The sequence below is a fragment of the Desmodus rotundus genome, chromosome 1, assembly GCF_022682495.2.
Source record: "Desmodus rotundus isolate HL8 chromosome 1, HLdesRot8A.1, whole genome shotgun sequence".
Lineage (NCBI taxonomy): Eukaryota > Metazoa > Chordata > Mammalia > Chiroptera > Phyllostomidae > Desmodus > Desmodus rotundus.
Window position 1 is genome coordinate 33,319,779 of NC_071387.1, and position 20,085 is coordinate 33,339,863.

General features: G+C 43.4%; 1 protein-coding gene across 7 annotated transcripts in view; it reads left to right on the top strand.

Moving 5' to 3' along the window:
• Positions 1–19,568, top strand: part of APTX (aprataxin) — a 38,615-nt gene extending 19,047 nt beyond the window's left edge. For 2 of the 7 annotated variants that reach the window (XM_053923337.2, XM_053923341.2), the window contains exons 3-9: positions 11,433–11,569; positions 12,909–12,955; positions 13,192–13,494; positions 14,183–14,242; positions 15,513–15,739; positions 18,442–18,545; positions 19,289–19,568. In XM_053923337.2, the coding sequence (XP_053779312.1) occupies positions 11,437–11,569; positions 12,909–12,955; positions 13,192–13,494; positions 14,183–14,242; positions 15,513–15,739; positions 18,442–18,545; positions 19,289–19,443 (1,029 nt within the window). In that variant the 5' untranslated portion in view covers positions 11,433–11,436 and the 3' untranslated portion in view covers positions 19,444–19,568. The other 5 variants (XM_045195124.2, XM_024560175.3, XM_045195125.2 and 2 more) reach the window with 5 other exon arrangements.
• Positions 19,569–20,085: the final 517 nt, after the last annotated feature.

The following is a 20,085-nucleotide window of genomic DNA, read 5'->3' on the forward strand; positions in this document are numbered from 1 at the left end:
AGACCAACTGAAAGGATATGTTAGAGCCCTGCTGTAGAGCTTTTATACATGCCCTTTCCGCAGCCTAGATTATCGACCTGGGATGTTCTTCCACTAAGTGTTCACTTTGTTTCCTTTGCATCTTTCTGCACTCAGTTTATTTTCCTTTCCTCAGATAGGTCTTGCCAACACCCCTCTCCACTCCCTCCCACGCTTTCCCCCCAAACAAAATTAAAAACAAATTTCCTAGCTATACTCTATCCCAGAACTCTATACTTTTGCTTCAGAGTAAATCTGTGGAACAGACCACTGCCGCCTCCCCAGGTTGGTACTCTGGCTCCAATTGCCTTTTCTTTAGACCACAAGTCTCAAAGTTCAAAGAAAGGAAGGGCCTTAAGGGAGCCAGGCAGGTTATATAAATGAGTGGGTGGAGACAGCAGCAAATAAGAGAGCACCTAGCAACCATTCACAATTCCAGCTATTCGTCACCAGAATTTGCTGAATTGATTGATTGGTTTTCCCCTAGAGACCAAGAATCCTAATTTTCATGAGAGAACTTCTAATTTTTAACTGTTGGAATAAAAAAAAAAATTACCCCCCCCCCCCCAGCAGAATAGCCAAAACTATCTTGAAAAAGGGAGAAGTGGGAGGTCTCATCCTTCCTGATTTCAAAAGTTACCGCAGAGCTACAGTAATCAAATCAGGGTGGTCCTGGCATAAAGTCAGACACAATGAGCAATGTAATAGAACAAAGAGCCCAGGAATAAACTCTTACATATAGTCAGATGATTTTCAACAAGGATTCCAAGAGAAGAAAAAAACCCAAAAGACCTGAGTCAGCCAACAAAACAGGTTTATCATGGTGCACAGTTTGAAGCTTTTGTCCTCCATCAGTGTAGCGTTTCTCAAGTTTCCATCTCAAACTTGAGCGTCATCAGGATAATCTGGTGGGCTTAAAACAGGTGGCTGGGATCCACCCCCGGATTTCTGAATCAGTGAGGTGGGGGTGCAGCCCGAGAATTTGCATTCCTAGCAAGTTCCCAGGTGTTGTGAGGCTACCGCTACAGATCCAACATGGGTCTACATTAGGTAATACTGCAGACTACTCTCTTCATTTCTGTTACCTGTTTGTGATAAATCTTTGGTTTTGGAGTCTGTGAAAGTCTAGTGTCCGCCATGCCTTTAGCGATGCATTGTGCCATGTCCCCCTGCTTCTCTGGCCAATAGTATGCTGTACCAGGGGTGTCTGACCTTTTGGTGTCTCTGGGGCACACTAGAAGAAGAAAATTTGTCTCGGGCCACAAACTGAATATACAAACAGTAATGAAAACTGATGAGCAAAAAGGTTTTAAGTAAATTTATGATTTTGTGTTGGGCTGCAGTCATAGCCATCCTGGGTGGCATGTGGCCCACTGGCTGCGGGTTGGACACCCCTGTGTGTACACAAAGAGCTAGACCTAATAGGCTGGGCATGGAAACTGTGTCCAGTTTTGCACAATATATGGTGACTAATCCAATTAGAATAATTCCATCCAATTTTGAGTGCAAGACACGGGAAGGCAGGTCAGGTAGAAGCAGAGGCTAAAAGAAGCTTAATTCTGATGGAACAACGAAACTGGTAAGTCCCCAGAGTTGCCTCTTTTTATCTCGAGCAGTATGAACCACATTGCACCACCATGAGGCCTGTGTGGCTGCTGAGGTGCTTCCTGTGCTTCCCCACTTCCTGGTGTGACGCTAATGTAAACTTGCATTTCTCTGCTAACAGACAAGTCTCGCTTCCGTGTCTTCTGGAAGATCCTCCCACCCTCTGTTCTGATAGCTCTGGTAGCTTCATAACACTGAGTTTCTACTTTTCTATGGAAGGAAACAATATTCCACTTCGATCAAGAAATGGGACTCCTTAAGGATTAGTTTCAATTGAGTTTAAGAAAAATTATGAACTGTGCCTTCATCCATGAGAGGAATTTCTCCATCTGCCAAAATGCCTTCTAGTGATTGCAATACATAACTCTGAGGGAACATCCTGGGATTGCTACAGAAATCTGGAAACAGCTCATCCCAGCATCTAGCTTGTCTCTTCCTTGATTGCCCCTGAGCCAGTTCATTTATGGACAGCATTAAAAAAAGTCCTAGCAGGTTTCCTTACCTCTAGCCTAGCCAGTCCTTTCTCCCCTGAAAAAGGAGAAAGCAGACTGTAGTTTTGCAAGGGGGCAGGGAAAAATGCTACAAACAGGTACTGGCTACGGTGGAATACTGGGTCTTACTACAGGTAGTGAGTTCCTTACCAGGGGAGTGTCAAGAGGCCGCACTGCTGCCTAGAAATGGCCACACAGGGGTAGCTGCCCCAGGTCTCCCCGAACTCGAGGCTGAGAAGCAGTGACGGGCGCACCCCTCGGGTAGACAGAGGCTGAGATAACTCGCTGGAACCACACTGGGCCACGTCCCGAGAAGGGACCGACCGGGGTGGGCGTTTACGATCCGGCCATTGGGCGAGACACTGAGCCAGTCCTATGACAGGCACTGGTGACGCGACGGTTCTCGCCAGATTGGTGACGTCATTCCACAGCGCCGGAAGTGGCGCGGCGCGGAGGCGTAACGTGCACGAAGTTGTCCACTCGTTGAGGTAAGGCAGTTCGGGCCTACCTCCGGTGCTGGCCGTGTGGAAGTAGTGGTCGTGGGCCTGAGGCCGGGGGCGCCCCCGCCTGTGAGCGCCGTGCCTTGAGTAACGCTCTCACGGCTGCTTCCCCGGCAGGCGCTGCTCCGGCCTCGGGCTGCAAGGCTCTCGGCAGCCCACCTTCCCACAGCTCCCGAGGGCTGTGTTTTGGCGGCGCTCACGTTGGGTCCCCTGTGACCCCGACACCAGTACCTAGCTTGGTCGCGACGCCAGTAGAGGAAAAGTTAGAGAGTGGGCACTGTCCAACCCATGGAGGCGGCTCAGCCTGCCAGGAAGGACATTGTTTCTTTGAGAAACGCTCCCTGAAAGGAACTTGAGGGCCCTTCACAGCGTCCTCAACAGGCCTTATAGGAAGGCCCGAAGAAGCAAGCCTGTTCTCCCGCAGACCAGTGATACAAAACAGGGATCTAATTTCCACTTGGAACTAATGTGGCCCAGGTTTGCAGCCCTCTGGGAATTTGACTTATGTTGGGGATCGTTAGGACACTAGGGACAGGACAGTGCAAATGGGGAGACAATTCGGGTTTGTACCTTTTCACCGTAGTTGCACTGTCTGCTGTGGGATGGTCTTTAGCTCCTGCTCGCGTCCTGCCTTTACTGTTAACAAGAGTGCTAAGAGTTTGGAATGCCTACTTTTTGCCAGACTGATCTTTACATACGTCCTCATTTAGCCCTTGTAGTGTAGAGAATTATTAATATTGTTTTCCAGATGAAGAAGGAAAGGCTTAGGTTAAATAACTGGCCTCAGGTTACACAGTGAGTAGGTGGCGGAGCCACAATTTGAACTCAAGTATTTGGACTTCAGAGCCCTGGACGTTATCCACTATTCTATATTGATTTTATTCAGCTGTTCCTCAAGCTCTGGTACACTTCACTTTGTTGTTATCTACTATTTTATGGGGAAAATTGAAGGCATCAGATGTGCTTTTCCTCAAATTTCTGCCTTCTCTTTCCCTTTAACAAAGCCACGTAGGTTTACACCCACCTTTACCTTAAGATAAGCTGTATCCCCTGATCAAAGCAAATCTCCATCTGTGTTTCTGACCTTTGTTTTATACTCTCACCCATGACACTTTGTTTTCATTTGTCTTTTCTGCCCGTGTCCCAGTAATGTATAAACAAGGTCAGATTTCTCATTTTCCTGGCCATCCCTCACTCCCACTCCCACCCGTAAGCCAGAAAGAAATGAGAAAGTTCTTCGTGATCATCTTCCATCAGCTGCCATCCAGTAACTCTTCCCCTTCTTATCCAAGCTGTTTTAAAGCGTGTTCTAAATTCTGTCTCCATTTGTTCACCTCCCATTCCCTTCTGCAGTCTAGCTTTTAGACCTGCTATTCCCCTGAAATTTTACTCTAAGGTAACCAGTGATTAATTCTCAAACCAGATAGACATTTAAAAATCATTACTGGATCCCTTTGCCACTTTTGAAGCTTTGATGCCTCTCACTTCCTTCTCCTTTCCAGGATAATGCACTCAGCTGATTTGTTCAGTGGGCATTTATTGTAATACAGATGAATAAGACAAAGTGCCTTTCCTTAAGAAGCTTATATTTTAGCTGTTTCTCTAGGTTCCTCTCACACCAGTCATTTCTCCTGCGGTTAGTCTTTATCCTCTCCTAAAATATTGGGTGTTTCCAATGCTTGTGGCTTTGGCCCACTGTTCTTTTCATTCTGTACACACTGTTGAGTGAGCACATCACCTGCCTTGGTTTTAACTCCCTACATGCTCTCAAATAGGAATTGTCATCTAAGACCCCTTTTCTGAGTTTCACCCGCACCTCTGACTACCCTGCCGGACGGCTCTGTAAGTCCCACAGGCAGTTCAAATTCAAAGGCCTAAAACTGAACTTAGTATATTCCCTGAACTTATTCTATCCCATTCATTACTAAATCCAGATGATTTCACTCCTAAATATTTCTCAAATCTGTGCTCTCTACGTTGTCTCTACTGTTATCCTACTTTAGGCTCATCATCTCTTATCTGGAACCTGGTGGGCTTCTAACTGGTTTCCCTGCCTCTAGTTCTGTTCCCCACATATCTGTTCTCCAGACTACCTACCTCTTCCCCTAAAAGATCTTCGAAAACACCTGTGTCAGTCCTGCTTAATAATCTTTAAAGAGCTCTCTGTTCTTTATGTGATCTTTTCTCTCATTCATTCAGCAAATATTTATTGTTTACTGAATTGCAAAATCCATTGGAACTTCTAAAATTTGAGCTACTCAGCCACTCACCCAGGGCTCTGCTTCATTTGGACCTTTTTACATCTCCAGCCTCTTTTCTGCCTCATACTTTAGATTGCAGCAACATTGAACTGCTTCTTCATATGTACAGGGCTGTTTCTTTGTGTACTTGCCTTTGCTGTTCCCTTTTATTGGAATCTTCTCCCTGATTTCTTTGTCCACTTTCTGCTTTTTACCTAATTAAGCTGTGCCCTCATCCTAATTAACCTGGTTTATATTCAATATATAGGACTCATTTTTAGGCCCACCTCTTATAGGAAATTTTTCTGGACACCTCCTTTCTCCAACTCTGGGTTGGGTATTCCACCTTTGTGCTCCCGTAAAACCCTTTTTGATGGCAAGTATGATGTATTACACTTGTATCATACAATGCAAATAAGATGTATTATGTTTTTATTCCTAGCACCAGAATGGCACAAGGAACATAGTGTGCATGAAATAATTTTCTTTTATCCTTACCTGAGGATATGTTCATTGATTTGAGAGAGAGAGGAAGGGAGAGAGAAACATCGATCAGTTTCCTCCCATATGCACCCTGACTGGGAATCCAACCCACAGCCTAGGTATGTGCCCTGACTGGGGATTGAACCCGTATGGGACAATACTCCAATGAACTGAGCCACCCAGCCAGGGCACACGCATGCTGTAACTTTGACAGAATCATCAAATAAGTGAAGACAAAAGGTACCGGTATATGGTACAGTGATTAAGAACCTGTTCTTTGGCATTATTTCAAATCCTAGCTCTGGCACACATTGGCTGTGTGACTTGAACACATTACTTATCCTCTCTAAGCCTTAAATTTTTTCTTCCTTAGAATGAGAGTTGTTGTGAAGATTAAATGAGATGATGTAAGTAAGACATTTAGCAAGTGCCTACATATAATACACACTTGATAAAGGTATGCTGAACACCAGGGGGTACTGAAGTAAAAGGCCAGGCCTAATGCAGGGCAGAGATCTCCAGAGAGCCTTCTTCTGAGTGTTCTGGTCATGGATGCAGTATTCAAGGAGATTTTATTCTCATCTGGAGAGTAGAGAATTGTGAAGGTAAATGGACCACACCCAATAACAAGATGTAGCGAAGAGAAGACAGCTCGGTGAAAGCCTCAGGGAGGAGGTGGGACTTGAAAGTTGTGAAGGACTTAGGTGTCTAGGAGTAAAGAAAGAGTATAAACCAATAATACCAGGAGATAATTAAGAATTATTTATTTGGGAGACATATTTGTCTGGGGGTTGGGAAGAGAGAGGATAGGTAAATGGGACTAGTCCGCTGAAAAGAAGTGGGAGGGGAAATAATAACCACTATCGGGTTAGAATATGAGGGTATTAACTTCAAGCCTGAGGGATTTGGGATTGATCAGGGCTGGGCAAGTTTCCTGGGCTGTGCTGGACATTATGGTAGCCATCAACCACATATAACTAGCTATTTAAGTTTAAAAGGGATCTAAGATACTCAGTTCCTCTGTTGTGCTGGCTACATTTCAGATTGTCACCTGGTGGATACGTTATTAGATGGCGCAGGTTTAGAATACCTTCATCATTGCAGAAAATTCTACTGGACAGCACTGTTCCAGGTTATCAGATTGCTGCCCTTGGCCTATCAGATCACCTGGGTTCCTTAAGAAATAATCAGAATTTCTTTCTGACCAGTCCCACAACTCTGGAATGGAAAGTATGGAGCTGAAAAAGAGAATCAGGACTTATCCACATAGATGGGAGGATGGGATTGCCCAAAGAGAGGAGCAAAGTACCCCACATAAGAGGGGGTGCCAGAGAAGGGAAAAGAGAAAGAAGGGAAGAGAACCTGGATAGGTCATCTGGTCATTCACTTGCAAGTATTGTATTCTTGCTATATGTCAGTGTTGTATTAAGTGCTGAGGTATATTGGTAAACAAATGGACTTCTGCTGTTGTAGAGCTTGCAGTTTATGGAGTTTTATTGGATGGACTATATTGAAGATTCAGGAACACCGTCCTTAAGCGCTCCCCATATTCTAAAATGTTTCATTCCTAGAAGTTAGAACTAGAGTCTGAAACAGGCCAAGATGTTATTTAAGGTTAGTTGCATAAGTATTGTGTAGTCACTGTTTCACCTTCTCAGGGAGTGCTAAGTTGGAACGTCATAACTTCAGAACTTTGAGGGGAATGAAGCATGTGAGTATGTGTTTATGCAGGGCAGGAGGGGTAGTTCTTGTTATCCTGCAACAAGCAGCCATGCTCTCAGCTATTCATTGGATTCTTTCCTGACCCTGCTGTCAAACTGCTCTCTTCAGGATTCTTTTATTGTTACAGGGAGTGGTCAGTCATCATCACATGGCTTCTCTCCCTGCCTAGTGAAAATACACTTCTCAGTGCATTACCTGCTCGTTCATCAGTTTCTAGCAAGAACAAACAGACGCCCTTCTGAACACATAGCATTTAAAAGTGGGACCTGCCTGTAGCACCATCATCATTTGAAGCTCTAGATTAAGATTTTGGATTTATAGCTGACTCTTCATGCTTTGGCATCAGCTCCTTCACAAAGACTGCTAAACTGCCTTTTGGACTTTACTCTGGGTCACACATTAACAGTCTCCTGACCAATTTTCTAAAAAAGATTCTATTTATTTATTGTACAGAGAAGGGAAGGAAGAACAAAAGAGAGAGAAACATCAATGTGCAAGAGATACATTGATTGGTTGCCTCTTGTACTTCCACAACGGGGGACCTGGCCTGTAACCCAGGCATGTGTCCTGACTAGGAATCAAACCAGCAACTTATTGGTTCATAGGCCGGTGCTCAATCCACTGAGCTACAAAAGCCAGGGCCTAATTTTTGACCCTAGATTTCTCCACTCCAGCCTGCCTACACACAGCTGTTGTTTCACCTTAGTGTGTAGCTCAGAACCTGGCAATTGTCTCATTGATTGTCAGATCTCAACTTTTCAGCTTAGTGTTCTTTCAACCCCTCTGTCTTTTTTTGTTACCCTTTGGGGCAGCTCCTCTGGCTCAGCCAGCTAAGGTCTGCTTTCCACCCCTTACCAATAGCTTCTCATTGCTGAAATCTGTGCTGTCACATGTAATTTTAAAAATGGGATGTCCCCGCCCACTCCTTTTCTTCCATCAGCTCCTGGCCTTTTCAACTGGGAGGTTTCAGAAACCGTTCCTGACTGATCCAATTTCTGTGACTTGGCACCCCTGAGCACTCATATGTTCACTCTGCCTTGCATTATCCTGTCTTTGCAGATGGGAGTGAAACTCTGATTTTTAAAATATGGTTTCTTCTCCCTACCCCTTGGACACAAAGCTTGTGCAGAGGGCCCGATAGATGTTGCCTCTCTTACAGGGGATATTTCTTAAAGAGACAGTGTTAGAGGTTTGAGCATTGGTAAGTTTAGGGAGTCTAGAGAGGCATCCCAAGATCTAGTCCTGTTCCTGCACATAATTCCCTGCTCTGCCTCCCCCTCATATATTTGGTCCATTCCTCTCCCTGAGCTTCATACCCATATATGCAACTTGACCCTTAGATCTTTCATAGGCAACTTAAACTAACTGTGTTTTAATCTGAAATCATCCCTTCTTCACCTACCATTTCCCCCAAATTATGTCTCTTTGTTTATTCTTTTTGGTTAATGAGTATTTCCAAATTACTCCTTTGTCATTCCCCAAATGCAGTTAGTAATTAAGTCTACCTTCATGATTTCTTCAGGCTCTTCCTCTCCATCCCCTTTGTTCTGCCTTTGTTCAGGCAGAATTTCTTGTCTTTCTCTTATGCTGACTCTCTACATGGTGTTAATGGTGGTTTTTCAAAAGAGCACCGCAACTCCACTGTTGTGCAGGTGTGTATTGCACACAGGTGCTGCATTCATACTTGAAATTGTAGGTTTGTGTATTTCTTATGAAAGTCTTCTGCAGATGGCAGCAAAATGTTTCATTCCCCCCCCCCCCCCCCGCCTTGGCAGCTTTCTCTAATCTTTTTTTTTTTGATATATTTATTGATTATGCTATTACAGTTGTCCCATTTCCGCCCCTTCACTCAACTCCATCCTGCCCACCCTCTCCCTCCCACATTCCCCCACTATAGTTCATGTCCATGGGTCATACTTATAAGTTCTTTGGCTTCTACATTTCCTACACTATTACCCTCCCCCTGTCTATTTTCCACCTATCATTTATGCTATTTATTCTCTGTACCTTTCCCCCCTCTCTCCCCCTCCCAATCCCCTATTGATAATCCTCCATGTGATCTCCATTTCTGTGGTTCTGTTTCTGTTCTAGTTGTTTGCTTAGTTTTCTTTTGTTTTGGTTTTAGGTGTGTTTGTTAATAACTGTGAGTTTGCTGTCATTTTTACTGTTCATATTTTTTATCTTCTTTTTCTTAGATAAGTCCCTTTAACATTTCATATAATAAGGGCTTGGTGATGATGAACTCCTTTAACTTGACCTTATCTGAGAAGCACTTTATCTGCCCTTTCATTCTAAATGATAGCTTTGCTGGATACAGTAATCTTGGATGTAGGCCCTTGCCTTTCATGACTTGGAATACTTCTTGCCAGCCCCTTCTTGCCTGTAAGGTCTCTTTTGAGAAATCAGCTGACAGTCTTATGGGAAGTCCTTTGTAGGTAACTGTGTCCTTTTCTCTTGCTGCTTCTAAGATTCTCTCCTTTTGTTTCATCTTGGGTAATGTAATTATGATGTGCTTAGTGTGTTCCTCCTTGGGTCCAGCTTCTTTGGGACTCTCTGAACTTCCTGGACTTCCTGGAAGTCTATTTCCTTTGCCAGACTGGAGAAGTTCTCCTTCATTATTTGTTCAAATAAGTTTTCAATTTTTTGTTCTTCCTCTTCTCCTTCTGGCACCCCTATACTTTGGGTGTTGGAACATTTAAAGATGTCCTGGAGGTTCCTAAGCCTCTCCTCATTTTTCCGAGTTCTTGTTCCTTCATTCTTTTCTGGTTGGATGTTTCTTTCTTCCTTCTGGGCCACACCATTGATTTGAGTCCCAGTTTCCTTTGCATCACTATTGGTTCCCTATACATTTTCCTTTGTTTCTCTTAGCATAGGCTTCATTTTCTCATCTAGTTTTCAAACAAATTCAACCAATTCTGTGAGCGTCTTAATAACCAGTATTTTGAACTGTGCATCTGATAGGTTGGCTATCTCTTCCTCGCTTAGTTGTATTTTTTCTGGAGCTTTGAAGTATTCTGTCATTTGGGCCATTTTTTTTTTTTTTTTTTTTTTTGTCTTGGCGCGTCTGTTACTTAAAGGGGTGGAGCCGGGGTAACGCTGGGCTGAGCTGTGACGCTGTACGTGGGGGAGGGGCCAAGAGGGAGCAATGGCGCCTGCTCCATTCTCCACTGGATTTCAGTCACTCCGTCTGCTACCCACAATCAAATTGGGCCCCTCTGGTGCTGGTTCCCAAGTGGGTGGGCTCGTGCACACTCTAGGCCCCTGTGGGTCTCTCCAACGACCTCTCCTGTGAGGCTGGGAGTCTCTCCTGCTGCCGCCCCAACCCCCACGGGCTTTTTCAATCAGAGGTTTGAGGCTTTATTTCCCCGAGCTGGAGCCCTGGGCTGCACTGTCTGCTTCGCTCCCCGCCGTTCGTCCCGGTTTATCTGTGCGTGAGTGTGGGGCCGCGGGGTGCTACCCACCGCTCTACCTGCCCCTTTCTCTGCCACTCTGAGTCCGGCCCTCTCGGTTTATCTGTGCGCGAATGTGGGGCTGCAGGGTCTGCTAGTGGTCAGACTGCCTGCCCCTTTCGTCCCACACTCCGTCAGTCTCAGTCCCACCACGGCCACGCAAGTCCTCTCCGCCCCGGTGCCCGTCTCCGCCCCTCCTACCGGTGTCAGTTCTGGTTGTGCGAGGAGTACAGTGTGTCTACCTACGCCGCCATCTTGGTTCTCCAAAAATGTTTCGTTTTAACATCAGTATGTGATGATAGCTAAGGAAGGGAAATCTTGTAATACACACAAAATGCCTGTGGACTGAAGAACATCTTCTGTTCTTATGTCTTAGTTTTCTGCCAGGCAAAGTCCATTTTGTCCTTAAAAAAAACCCAGCCCTACCATAAATATTTCTTACTAGCTAAGACTTTTTTTATACTTTCTGTAAGAGTCAGTCATTCCTTTGGCCAGCCTAATGCCATTTTTGGTTACTTCCTTCTTAGAATGCTTATCACATTATATTTTAAGAATTGGTACATGAGTCTACCTGTCCCATTGTACACCAGGCCCCACAAGGATAAGGACAGTGTTTAATCATTCTTTGACCCTCAGCATGTAACCTAATGTCCACATAGTATATCGATAAGTACAACGCATATTTGATTGCTTGGCATGATTCAGGCACAGAGGTGAATACTTTACTCACATTATGTTATTTAATCCTCATGAGTCCTTATGAGTCCTGTCATCACATTTTATAGGTGAGGAAACAGACTAGGGAGGTGAAGTTACTTGTCTACAGATGAGCAGCTTGTAAATGACATGTGGGGTATGCTGGGGCGTGGCTCTGGAGGACTTGGGCCAGTTTTCCCAGCAATTCTCTTCTGTTTCGTCTCTCAGAGTAATGATGCGGGTGTGCTGGTTGGTGAGACAGGACCACCAGCAAGAGCGGATCAAACTTCCACATTTGGAAGCAGTCACCATTGGGCGTAGCCCGGAGACCAAGATCACTGATAAGAAATGTTCTCGACAGCAAGGTAACTGGTCTCAAGAATGTGGAGAGTATCCGGAGTGGTTCCTTAGAGTAGTAATAACCAAAGGCGCACATTTTCTGGATGCTCCTGATAGAAAACCTTTTGTCTGCTATAAACAGAACTCAGGAACTGAGCTCTTTTAGCCAACACCAGGGCCCCATTCACTCCTGATTCCACCCTCTGAGAACAGTTACTATTCAGTTTTGAGAACAGGCAGGTCCTTGCTGTTGCTATGGTGGGACTGATCCTGTACCCTGCTTTGCCCAGGGAGCATCTGCGTTGGGCATTGAGACTGTTAAATTCTGGGATATTCAGGCTGAAACCATGTCTGAGAAGTGATGGGATGGTTCCATCCTTTACATATTGCCTCATACAGAGGGCGGCATCTTATTAAGACTATGGCATTTAGCTCTTGAAATGTCATCACTGAGATGACATTTTAATGAAATGAAAATCCTTAGGAAAATGCCTTACCATATGCCTCCGTTTTTTGCTTGTAAACTTCTGGACATGCTTACTGCTCCCAGGCCTCCCACCTGCGGTGTGATCCCGGTAGCAGGGTTTCCCAAGGCTTGGAGTCTGCAGCACTGATCATTGGTTCTGCCACATGAGTTGATCTAAGTGCGGGGAAAGAAAAGTCATGCTTCACCTTTCTAGGCCCAAGATACAGAAGCGGACACTGCTTCTTGCTCTGTCCCCCTTCTCACAGTGTCAGCCTATCCTCTGCCTGTCCTCCCTGGAGAGCAGCTATGGCGTCTCTTCTTTGCTCCCTGTCTCACTCCAGAAACTTTGTTCACTTCTCTGAACATGAGTGTTTAATGTTACTTCTTCTCACACATGCTCAGACTGTTCTGTTTGAATATTCCGCTTCCTAGAGTATTCTCTCCACTCCTCCAACCCAAGGCCAGCTGAACTTCTGTTTTCTGGGAATGTATCATTTGCCCCTTTATCTGTTAAAGGCATCTGATAGTTTTATATGATAGTGGAAGCCTGATTTAATCCTGAGCCAAGAGCTTGTGCGAGAAGTGGATCCCCTTCCCTGACTGCAGAGTGTTTGATCCCAGGTGGGCCAAGGACTCTGGAATAGGGAGACTTGTGGGATTCAGTGAAGCTGCCTCATAGGGATACTAGTAGGTAAGGTAGTGTGTATACTGTTGGACATTTTTTTGGAGGATTTGGAGCCCCAGCCACCTGTATGACAGGCAGTTTTGCTCATGGGCTTTTGAGGAGTTCCCTGTCAAGTTGCCTCCTAGAGTGAGGCTTCAATCTCTTGTAGAGACAATAGGAATAAGTGCCTGGTTCTTCATGGCTTTTGGGTTTAACTTCTTTCAATCTCTTTCAGTACAGTTGAAAGCAGAGTGTAACAAAGGATACGTCAGGGTAAAGCAGGTATGTCTTTATGTAACTTGGATTTCCATTTTGTACATGATGATTTTCTCATGCTGTTGACTTTAGAGTGTCTGTGTCAGCCCATAACTCTTCTGTGCCATGTGTGGGAGTGATGGAGTACTGTAAGTGATCATTAAGCACAGTGCCTGGCACATAGTATGTGGTTAACATAGCAGTGGCTATATTCATAATGGTGTTATTGTTATTATTATAATTATTTTCTTATTATTTCCTAGGTAGGGGTCAATCCTACCAGCATTGACTCAGTCATAATTGGGAAGGACCAAGAGGTGAAGCTGCAGCCTGGCCAGGTTCTCCACATGGTGAATGAACTTTATCCATATATTGTAGAGTTTGAGGAGGAGGCAAAGAGCCCTGGCCTCGAGACACACAGGAAGAGAAAGAGATCAGGCAGCAGTGATTCTGTAGAAAGGGATGCTGCCCAGGAAGCTGAGCCCAGTACAGGACTGCAGCGTGGGAGTGATTCTAGCCAATGCTTTGTGCCCCCAAACAAGGGAACAGATGCATCTACTAAAAAGGTGAGGATAGCGTGCCTGATAGATGAAGAGATTAAATGAGATATAATGACTGCTTAATTGTTTTGTACACTATAAAGCCCAAGCACATGTGAGGGGTTATTTATGAACCATGGCAAAGGTTATTAACCATGATGGAAGAGTCACTTGTTGGTGTCACCAGTCAGTTGGTACTTTTCTCTTGAATTCCTTAGGTAAGCCACTTGAAGGTAGGGTGATAATGACATTGTACTTAACAATGAGCTACTAAAATGGGTCAGTCATTTGTAAATCTAGAAGGTTAGCATTGGAACACTTCATAGATCATGTGATTCACATCCTGATGTCAAAGTGGAAACCTAATCTGGCTTAGATGGATTGGGAGAGGACGTGCAGCTCTGAACATAGGAAGAAAATGAGGATGACTTATGGTTATAAAGGCAAAAAATTGAGATAAAGGGGATACAGTTTAATTCTTAAAAATTAACCTTATTTAAGCCCTGGCTGGGTAGCTCAGTTGATTAGAAGCAGAGACCCTTTGGTTCATAGGCTGGCATTCAATCCACTGAGCCACACCAGCCAGGGCTAAAATCAATTCTTAAAAATTTCACCTTATGTCCAAGTTTGGTTGGACTTTGCTGACATACAGTGTTAACTAATGCCATATTTAACTACTGGCATTTGAGATTTATATTGCCCTTTTTTGTTTTAGGGGTCATTGGGCCACTGGAGTCAAGGCTTGAAGATTTCTATGCAGGACCCCAAAATGCAGGTCAGAATAAAATTTTGACATTGAAATACATTTCATGTTTTAATTGACCAGAGCCCTAGGCATTGTGGCTCAGTCGATTGAGCTCTGACCTGGGAACCAAAGGGTCATTGGTTTGATTCCCAATCAGGGCACATGCTTGGATTGCCAGCCAGGTCCCCAGTAGGGGGCGCACAAGAGGCAACCACACATTGATGTTTCTCTCCCTCTCTTTCTCCCTACCCCTCTGTCTAAAAATAAATACAAAAATAAAAAATAAACTTAAAAAAAAATTGACCATTCTGTAGAGGTCATAACTACAAATGAAATCAAAGGAGATCAGTCATTCTGAATGAGATTTTTAAAAAAGATTTTACTTATTTAGAGCGGAAGGGAGGGAGAAAGAGAGGGAAAGAAACATTAGTATGCAAGAGATAACATCAATTTGTTGCCTCTTGCACTCCCTCTAGTGGGGACCTGGCTGACAACCCAGGCATGAGCCCTGACTGGGAATCGAACTGGTGACTTTTGGTTCTCAGGCTTGTGCTCAATCCACCCAGCCACACCAGCCAGGGCCAAATGAGATTTGTTTTATTGGGCTATTTTGTGAGGACAACTGGCTTTTCCCATTGTCAGTTAAGTGAGCACCTGGAATTCTTTGGAGAGAAGCTACGTTCTTCAAATGAATATCCCCTCTGCCTTGTTCCTCCTAAACTTCTGGATACTATTAATAGGAGATGAGTTAACCTATGTGGTTTCTTTCAAGAGTGTTAGATAATGTATTGTGACTGTACTTACAGGCTGCTCTGGGATTAATAGTTTGGCATCACCCTGGGAGGGGTCTTCGAATTCTTCTTAAATTACATCCTGGGGTGACAAGGAGCCAGATCTGATGGGGCTTCTTGGAACGCATGTGCAGATGTCATGTGGTCTGCTGTGGCAGAGAGCAGAAGGGAGCATTTGAATTGATGCCTGCAGGGATTTCATGTAAGATCCTTAGGAACTACTTTGTACTGTGCATATTCTGTGTATTCTGTGTACCGCAGCGATTAAAATACGCATTAGAGTCCACTAGATCTGGGTTGCAATCCTAGATTTCCTACTTAGTAACTGACTTTGCACAAGACACTCAACTTATCTGAGTCTCTGTGCTTTCGTCTGTCAAAATTGGGATACTAAAGCCTTTTGTAGATGATTGTGGTGGGGATTAAGTGAGTTAATAAATATGACATCACTTGGCACACAGAAGATGCATGGAAGACATCTGTTCCCTTTTCCTGTGCCCCTCTGCCAGGTTTACAAAGATGAGCAGGTGGTGGTGATTAAGGATAAATACCCCAAGGCTCGTCACCACTGGCTGGTCTTACCATGGGCCTCCATTTCCAGTCTGAAGGCTGTTACCAGGGAACACCTTGAGCTCCTCAAACACATGCATGCTGTGGGGGAAAAGTTGATTGCAGATGTGGCTGAGTCGAGCAAACTCCGCTTTCGATTGGGCTACCACGCCATTCCTAGCATGAGGTAAGCCTTGTGGGTAGTGCTGGTATGTCCAGATTTTGTCTAGGTGGGCAAACGGATTCATGCTGAGTCTGCTGGGTGTGCCGATAGCCACGACGCCTGGACTGCATAGCCCTTTCCTGTAGTAACCATGGTATCCATGCCTTCTTCATATAATGAATGCTGTTGTGCAAGGAAAATGCTAAAAGCAATAGCTGTGGCAGGTGTGGGTGGGAAACAAAATGAGCAGTAAGTAAAGTTGCCACTTACATATCCTTTTATGATCACTCTTTATGATATAATTTTGAATAAATGTTATAGAAAGGAAAAGGTAACAAATAACTTTTTTATTGTAAAAGTAGTGCATTTTCAATGTAGAAAATCGAAAACAGAAAAGCATGAAACAGAACAAAAATCTTCCATAACATCACCACAATTAAACTCCAGACTAGACCTTATTCAAATTTCACCCATTTTCCTTATAATCTTTTTCTACTCCAGGATCCTATCCAGGATCCTGCATTGCATTTATTTATTATCTCTCCTTAGTCTCCCTTAATCTGTGACAGTTCTTCCTTTCCTGGTTTTTATGACCGTGACACTTTTGATGAGCACTGGCTAGTTATTTTACAGGCTGTCTCTCAGTTTGGGTTTGTCTGATGTTTTTTCCTCTTAGATTGAGGTTATGCATTTTTCTTTCTTTTTTTTTTTTTTTTGCCAAAATACCACAGAAGTGATGTGTCCTTCTCAGTGCATCGTATCAAGGAGGGCAGGATGTCGATATGGTTTATAACTCATGATGTTAACCCTGGTCCCTTTATTAAGGTGATGTCTGCCAGGTTTCTCTACTCAAAGTTCCTATTTTTTACTTTATAATTGATGAATATCATGAATATTTTGAGACTGTGCTATTATCTTGTTCTTCCCCAAATTTTTGCCCAGTAATTTTAGCATCTTTATTGGTGGATCTTGCCTGCAATAGTTATTACTATGGAGTTTACCTAGTGGTGATTTTATGTTTTTCTCATTCCTTCTAATTTATCAATTAGAATTCTTCTATGTGGAAGAGCTATCTCCCTACCTCCCCACCCCCACCTGACCCTGATTATGCAGTTTTTAAATTTATTTTAATTTTAGACAGATGGGAAGGGAGGGAGAAAGAGAGGGCGAGAGAAACATCAATGTGTGGTTGCCTCTCATGCATCCCCTACTGGGGACCTGGCCCACAACACAGGCATGTGCCCTGACTGGGAATCAAACCAGTGACCCTTTGGTTAGCAGGCTGGTGCTTAATCCACTGAGACACATCACCCAGGGCCCGATTTTGTATTTATTCAATTATTTATCCGTAAGGACTCATGGATATTTATTTTATTTTATAGGTTTTAATTTGACCTATTATTATTTATTTTGTTGCTCAAATGGTTCCAGCTGTGGTCATTGGAAGCTCCTTTAGGTTGGCTCCTGCAGCACTTCGACATGCCCCCAACATTTTTTGAGCAATTCTGTATTTTCTGGAATAAGATATTCCAGTATCATCTTATATTTTTCCTGATCTAGCCCTGGAATGAACCACTTCTGTCAAGATCCCTAGTTCCTCTTATTGGAGATTGATATTTATAAACCAAGACTCAGGCACTGGGTTTCTGTAATGTTGATTGTAGGGTGTCCTTGCTCCTAGATTATTAAAGTATTATTGATTCTAAGAGTCAAAGCTATACAAAAAGGCATACTACTTGGTTTAACAAGTTGAAGAGAATTCTTAAGTCTCTTCCTCATACCTACTTTTCCCATAAGCCTCTCCATTTCTGTAGTGGCACTTCCTCAAACCCATATCCAATTCATTAGTAAGTCTTGTTGGTTCTGTACCAAAATGTATTAAAAATTGGATTGCTTCTTGTCATCTCAACTACTATAGTTCTAGTCTAAGACATCATTATTTCTGGCTTGAACTGCTAGGTCTCTCTGTATCCATCCTTACCTACTGTATAGTCTTTTTTTCACACAGCAGCCAGAGTCATCTTTTGAAAGTGTGGCTCGGATAGTAGCACTCCCCTGATTAAAATCCTTCAATGGCTCCCAGTGTACACAGAATATAGTGTAAACCCCTTGCCGATCTACCAGACCTTTATGATCTGTCTCCTACTTAATCTCTGCTCCATGGCTACAGTCTTTCTGGCCATATTACCTCTCTCTTCCTTGGCTACACTAAGCTCTTTTCTCAGCTCAGGGCCTTTGTGCTTGGCTCCCCTGTTCCCTGAAACGCTCTTTCCCCAGATTTTTACTTGCTTGACTACTTTCTCAGCTCAAATCATTGCCTGGGAGAGGCCTTCCCTGAACACATTAAGCTAGTTAAAGAGGCAACCTCAACCCCCTGGGCACTCTCTATTACATTTCCCTGTTTTCTTAGCAATGTTAATAATTTGAATTTTCCTTGTTTATTGGTTTACTTATATTTTATTTGTCTTCCCTTCATTAGAATATAATTTCTAGAAGGACAGACACCTTTTTTATTTTGTTCACTATTAAATTCCCAGTGCTAGAACAGAGCTTGGCCCTTCTAGGTACTTAATGAGCATTAAATAGTCTTAAGTGAATGAATGAATTGAATTAAATGGAAACGCTATTAATAGTTTACATACCCATACTTGTACTGTTTGTCCTTTTACTTTGATTGTCCTAGTCTTTAATGGATTTAATCATCAATTTTTTTCCCTCTCAACTAGCCATGTCCACCTTCATGTCATCAGCCAGGATTTTGATTCTCCTTGCCTTAAAAACAAAAAACATTGGAATTCTTTTAATACAGAATACTTCCTAGAATCACAAGGTAAACAGTATTCTTTGGTTTTTACATTTGTTTCATTTTCTCATGTTCTTATACTTGATTCATCTGTTTCCCTAAATAATTAGCAGGTCTCAAAACTCTCGTATAACTTTGTGTTCCCTATAAAGAGAGCCTCATTAAGGGAAACTGGATTATTTGGATTATAGTAGGGTTGTCACTTTGCTGTGAGCAGCCTTCTTGGGGGACCTAGAAAGCTGTTATGTCAGGGTCAAAAGGGTGTTTTATTATAATACCAGGGGACTTAAAAATTGTTCTCAGAGTTATTGGACTTCATAGATGTGAAAGCTCTAAATTGTTCTGTTTTCCTCTGCCATCCACTGGGCAAGAGCTTGGGGCTGCCTCGTACCAGGAGGGTTAATAAACAGGGGAAGGCTATGTATGCGAAGGAAGCATTTCCCAGTGTGTATTCTGTGGAACTTCAGTATGCTGGCAAGTTAACAATGACCGCAGCCATTGACCAAGGGCCAACCATGGTAAAGCACTGTGATAAGCCTTTGACATAGTAACATGGATTGTTTAGAGTGTATCTCAAAGGAAAGTAATCATCTCCAAAATAGGTTGACCAGATTTAGAATCTGATCAAGCCCATTTTCCCAGCAATGAGTCTTACCTCAAATTTCCTAGCTTTAGGGTACCTGTCATATTTTTATTTGGAGTCAGATTTTTTAAATTTTGTATTGGCTTTCCAGAGTAGCTGGGCTCTGACCTTTGTTCCTTGGTTGCAGCTGTGATCGAGATGGTACAAGAGACTGGCAGAGTAACTGTCCGAGATGGGATGCCTGAGCTCTTGAAGCTGCCCCTGCGTTGTCATGAGTGCCAGCAGCTGCTGCCTTCCATTCCTCAGCTGAAGGAGCATCTCAAGAAGCACTGGCCAGAGTGATTCTATGGAGCCTGAGCTTCTGCAGCAAGTATGACTGACTGAATGTGTAGAGCAAACTCCTGGTACCTGTTCTGGACTGCTTGTGAACTTTTACTTGTTACTTGAATTAAAAAATACAGGGTTTTTTTTTTTTTTTTTTAAACAAAGCTTGTACTATTCCTGAGTGGCTGCAAAGTGGGGTGACTCAAAATGGTTCAGGAATTAGGAATTTGGGTTTGTTATGAATGTGTTCTCTGGTTGGTGAGGGTGGCTGGGATAGGCCTGATCATCTCCAGGACCCATGTCAGCTCTGGCTAATATGAGCAAACTATGTTCAAACTGACCTAATGCAGGAATGGAAGCAGAGGGCAGACTATGTATTTCTTCTCCTTACAGTTATCCTTCCTCCCTGGAAGAGACATTCAGTAACCTTTCCTTAGAGCAGCCAGAGGGGTCCTTTGTTTATCCTGAAAGGCACCGTTTGGTTTTGTTCTCTGATCTTGTTTAATTAAAAACATTTTTTTAATTAAAATTTTTTTTTTCAATTACCGTTTACATTCAATATTACCTTATATTAGTTTCAGGTATATAATATAGTGGTTAGACAACCATGTACTTTACAAAGTGTTCCCTCTAGTATTTTCAGTATCCAGTTGGTACCAT